The sequence below is a fragment of the Hipposideros armiger genome, unplaced genomic scaffold, assembly GCF_001890085.2.
Source record: "Hipposideros armiger isolate ML-2016 unplaced genomic scaffold, ASM189008v1 scaffold_128, whole genome shotgun sequence".
Classification (NCBI taxonomy): domain Eukaryota; kingdom Metazoa; phylum Chordata; class Mammalia; order Chiroptera; family Hipposideridae; genus Hipposideros; species Hipposideros armiger.
This window is the reverse complement of record NW_017731478.1, coordinates 1290995-1296010: the sequence shown is the minus strand read 5'-3', so window position 1 is coordinate 1296010 and position 5016 is coordinate 1290995. Positions and strand designations below refer to the sequence as shown.

Below are 5016 nucleotides of genomic sequence, written 5' to 3'. Positions count from 1 at the left end.
ACATAATTGTGGATTTCCCCCATTCCTCTTAACCGAACTCCGTCAGAATTGAAGGCCATTTATTGAATTTTCCAGGGTTGTCGTACAGTTTTTTCAACAGGTTAATAAGGCTTGGGAACGCTTTCCCCTAGGGTTCCCCAACATGTGGAGCCCTGGACTTTCTTGTGTTGCATCGTCCACCACTCTGTAGAGCGGCGTCTCCATGCTGTTCTGACATTTTCCACCTTGTGGCTATGGAGTGATTTTGCCAGTAACGCGAGTCCTCAGGGTCCCGAAATGCCGCTGGGACCCACCCTCGGCTTGCCCCAGGCACAGCTGCGTAGGCGAGAAGACACGGCAGCCAGCTTGTCGGGGACCAGCTTGTGAGGGCCTCCCCTTGTCCCCCGCAGTCACGCTGAAGGGCCTGGAGGACCAGCTGCTGAGCGTGCTGGTGGCCTACGAGAGGCACGAGCTGGAGGAGCAGCGGGAGCACCTCATCCAGGAGACCAGTGAGAACAAGAACCTGCTGAAGGACCTGGAGGACTCCCTCCTTCGGGAGCTGGCCACCTCCACGGGGAACATGCTGGACAACGTGGACCTGGTGCACACGCTGGAGGAGACCAAGGCCAAGGCCACAGAGGTATCAGCCGCAGAGGGAGCGTGCTGAGCCGGGGCCGGCCGCCGTGTCTGCTCCAGGAGACAGACTCCGTGATCTCAGGGCCTCGTTCCTGGTCGGTCCTGGGTCTTAGAAGCAGAGGGTTGCGGGTGGGGGTGGGGGTGGGAGGACGTCAGCCTGTGCTGTCATTGGACTCGGGCTTTGAGTCACCTGGGGTTTGCCTGATGAGAAAAGGCCACCTCATCGGACTGTGCTGTGGGGAGGGGAACCCTAAAAGGTGCTCCCAGCGTCCCTGTACATCAGGTCAGCCTCTTTCAGTTGAGGGTANAAAACTGAGAACCCTGGACAGTTCCCAACATGCCCAAGGGGGTGGGACCCTGCACTGAAGCCTGGGCTCTTTCCGTCTTAACTCGCTGATTCTTTCCTCCTCTGACTATTCAGAGAGCGCCAGCCTGGGCCTGGCCTGCAGCAATTCTAGAGAAAACCTTTGAAAAACAGTTGACAGCGTTGCCTGCTTTCGTAGCCCCGACCCCAGCAACACTGCACCTTCCCTGGTGACTCAGGACCATTACTTGAATCTCTAGCTTTGTGCTGGAGACATTGTCCTGGCTTGTCCTTACGCTGTGTGGCTCCCTCTGTCCCCTCTTGTCTGCAGGGAAGTGGGTGGGGGCTCTGGGTCCGGGAGGGGTATCTCCACAGTCGGGTTCTTCCCCCACACCCCTGCCTCTCCCTCCCCTGGTCATCCTGGCCTCCTCCTAGAATGGCTGGACTCCTGCCTCACTCCCCCTTGCTGTTCCATGCCCTCTGGGGCCTCTGTCATCCCCTCTTCTTCTCTCCTTTTTCCTTTTTTTCTTTTATCATTTTCCTTCTGCTTCTGTCTGTGTTTTCAGCTTTGGTGTCCGCACGACTTGATGTGGTTCTTCATGGACTGCCCAGCAGAGCGGGCAGCCAAGCGCGTCCCCTGAGTATGGCTCATGGGCCACCTGCTCCTTCTCCGTCTTTGCACCCACGCTGCCGTGCCTTCTCCTGTTCCTTTTGGGTTTCCAGTTCCCTGGAGGGCAGAGGGCGCTGGACGTCTGAGTGTTGGGGCAGCAGAGTGATTGTCTGGCCTCATGAAAGACAAAGAAAACCATGAACGGGCAGCACAGCCTGGAAGGCGCCCAGGATGCGGGGTCCCCAGACCCCACGGGCTGCGTGAACACTGACAGGCCGTCCAAGCACGCAAGCTCCCCTCTTCATCTGGTAAACGGAAATAAGCCAGTGACGATGATGACAATAATGACACTGGCTACCATTTAGACGAAATTACACTCCAGGTGCAATTAGAAACGTTGTTTCTCAGGCTCCACCCTGACCTGCTGATTCTTACGCTGGGGGTTGGCCTGGGTTTGCGTGTTCACGACACCCCGCTATGATTCTGAAGCCTGGTCAGGTTCCAGGAGCCTAGTCTGGCACCTGATCGGTGAGACCCGCCCCTGCCCTGGGAGAAGCTCCTCCGCGGGAGCCCAGGTCCTTGCTGGGACATGGCTTCCTTTGTGTCTGTGCAGCCTCGCCTCCAAGGCAGGCCTCTGGGTTGAGCCCTGTTTCCTGGAACTCTCAGTCAGGCTGGGTCCTGACCCACACGTGGTTCCCTTTCTCACCAGGTCCTTTGCGAAGCCCCCGAAACAGGTGCAGACGGTGTGCGAGTGCATCCTTATCATGAAGGGGTACAAGGAGCTCAACTGGAAGACCGCCAAGGGCATGATGTCCGACCCCAATTTCCTGCGGTCGCTGATGGAGATGGACTTCGATGCGATCACCCAGAGCCAAGTGAAAAATACCAGAGGTGNTGACATGCTGTGAAAAGCACCTCCCACCTGTCCCCCATCAGCTCAGCTCCCCTTCCCCAACTCAGCAGGTAACTGCTGCCTTTCATGTCTCATATATCCATCCAGAGAGTTTTGATGCTTGTTCAAGGGACCACATACACCAGTGTCCCTTCGGCTCCTGACTTTGGATCCTAGGGGTTTGTAGAACAAGGCACACCTGGGTATTCTTTTTTCCATATTAATGATGCACTATGCATAGTTTTCTGCATTTTGGCTTTTCCACCTCACAATACATTTTGGAGATCTTTTGCATATTGATATATGATTAATTTCCCCGATACATTTTTTTAAAGTCGTGAAAGGGCACTTTATTAGAAGACAAAGTACACTTTAAAGAAATAGAAGCGGGCCCGAGCAGTAGAGAACGGCTCAAGGGCCATTATCAGAAGAGAAAGTACACCAAAGAGTCTGGAGCGGGCCGAGCAAAAGGAGCTCAAACGGCCTCCCCGATACGTTTAAATTGCCATCACATTCCATTGTAGGGCTGTGCCATCACCGATTTAACCAGCCCTCATTTATGAATATTCAGCTTGTTTCCAGTATTTGGCCTTTTTTTGCAGCGTGGCCAGGAATAACCCTGACCATATGTCATTGTGTACCTGGGCAAGTCCCCCAGGGGGGACACATTAACCAGAGTGGAATTGCTGAGTTCAAGGCTGTGTGCATTTACAGTGTCCATAGCCGCTGCCTCGTGCCCTCCATGGGCCGGGGGAACCAACTTACACGCCGCTGGCAACCCTCAGGAGTGCCTGCTTTTTCATAGTCTCACCAACAGGGGGCACTGCTAAGCGTTTGGGGTTTTGCTTGTTTTGGAGATGAAAAATTGTATTTGTGTAGTGTTTTTTGCTACAAGGGCATAGTTGACTCTTTTAAGGAGGGCGCAGCTCACAGTGGCCCATGCGGGGGTCNCTCTTGGCCAAACAAAGGGCCGTTTTCAGACATATATTCATTTCGGCTGATGCCATCCCGATACGGCAGTGGACGTCCTGAAAGATGCTTGACATCTCATGAGAATGACTGCCCCCTGCCCCACCACGAGCCCACGTTGGATGAAGCGCAGTGAGGCCACTGGAGCGCTTGCCCGGACGTGCTGGGAACGGCGCCCACCTTGGTGATTGATGGATACCGCTGTTCTCTTTCCTCAGCTCAGTGCAAGCGGCTGGAGGGGGGGCTGGACAAGCTGAAGGAGGCCACCATTCAGCTGGACGAGCTCAACCAGAAGCTGGCTGAGCAGAAGATCGTGCTGGCGGAGAAGTCCGCCGCCTGCGAGGCCCTGCTAGAGGAGATCTCCACCAACACGACCATAGGCGAGTGTGGGGCCGGCTGGTGCGGGGAGGTCACTCCACACACAGCAGGACCTGGCTCCACTGGGGGACAGCCACTTATAGGCACTGAGCGTGGAATCTTTGGACACTTCAGTGGCCATTGTTTCCTGAGTTGATCTCAAGTCCCCTTTAGTAGGCACTGAGACCCTACCATGTGCCCAGCCCAGAGCTGACGGCTTAGGGGTTTGACGGGTATGGAAATGTCATCTCTCCCCGCTGCAGACACCCCACCTGCGCCTGCTTGTCGACTGTGAAGATAAATCCTGAGAGAATGCCACAGTGGGAGATAATAGTGAATTCAGTGTGCATTTATTGAATACCTACTGAATTCGTGTCCTGGGGCTGCCACAACAAAGCACCACAAACAGGGTGGCTTCAAACGACAGGCTTTCATGCTCTCTCAGTTTGGAGGCCAGAAGCCCGAAAAGAAGGTGTCGGCAGGGCTGGGCTCCCTCCAGAGGCTCGAGGGGAGGCTCCTTCCTGCCTCTTGCAGCTTCTGGTGGCCGCAGTCCTGGGCATTAAAAATGCAGACTCCAGCCTCTGCCTCCATCATCACACGACCTTCTTCCCTCTCTGTCCCTGTGTCCTCACATGGCCGTCTTAGAAGGACCCAGTCATTGGACCCAGTCATTGGGCTTAGAAGGACCCAATGTGACCTCATGTTAACTAATTCCATCTGCAAAGACACTCGTTCCAAATAAGGTGACATTCTGAGGTTCTGGGTGGACTTGAATTTCGGGGGGAACATTATTCAACCCAGCACACCTGCTGTGAGCCAAGCCCTGTTCTGAATGTTGGGGTTACAGCCCTTGGGGAAATGCTTACATTCTCGTGAGTGGAGCCAGAAAGCGAGCCAGTAAGTAGATGAAATTTCAGATGCGATCAGTGTCCTGAAGCAGATAGACAGAGTGATGAGATTGAGAGTGACAGAGGGGGCGGGCCACTTCAGGCAGTCGTGGCTTCTGAGCTGGGCCTGAATGAACACAGGAAAAGGTGGCAAAGAGGCAGAGAGACCCCAGGGAGCCAAACACCAGGGAGGGCAGCACTGGTGTCCTCAGCTAGCACTGGCCAGGAAGCGCTGGTCAATGTCACATGATGTGGAGTGGCTGGGACACGGGAGGGAGGGTCAGAATCGGAGCAGCCGTCCTGGTGTTGGGACCCTGTGTACCCTGGGGACTTCTGTTCTGGCGGGGGCACCTGAGGCCGCCACATGGGCCAAAGCTCGATA

General features: G+C 55.2%; 1 protein-coding gene across 1 annotated transcript in view; it reads left to right on the top strand.

Moving 5' to 3' along the window:
• The window catches only part of DNAH10 (dynein axonemal heavy chain 10), a 122719-nt gene that overhangs the window by 89963 nt on the left and 27740 nt on the right, over window positions 1–5016 (top strand). The window contains exon 53 of the mRNA XM_019648882.1: window positions 227–619. Within this exon, the coding sequence (XP_019504427.1) occupies window positions 227–619 (393 nt within the window). The remainder of the gene's footprint in view (window positions 1–226; window positions 620–5016) is intronic.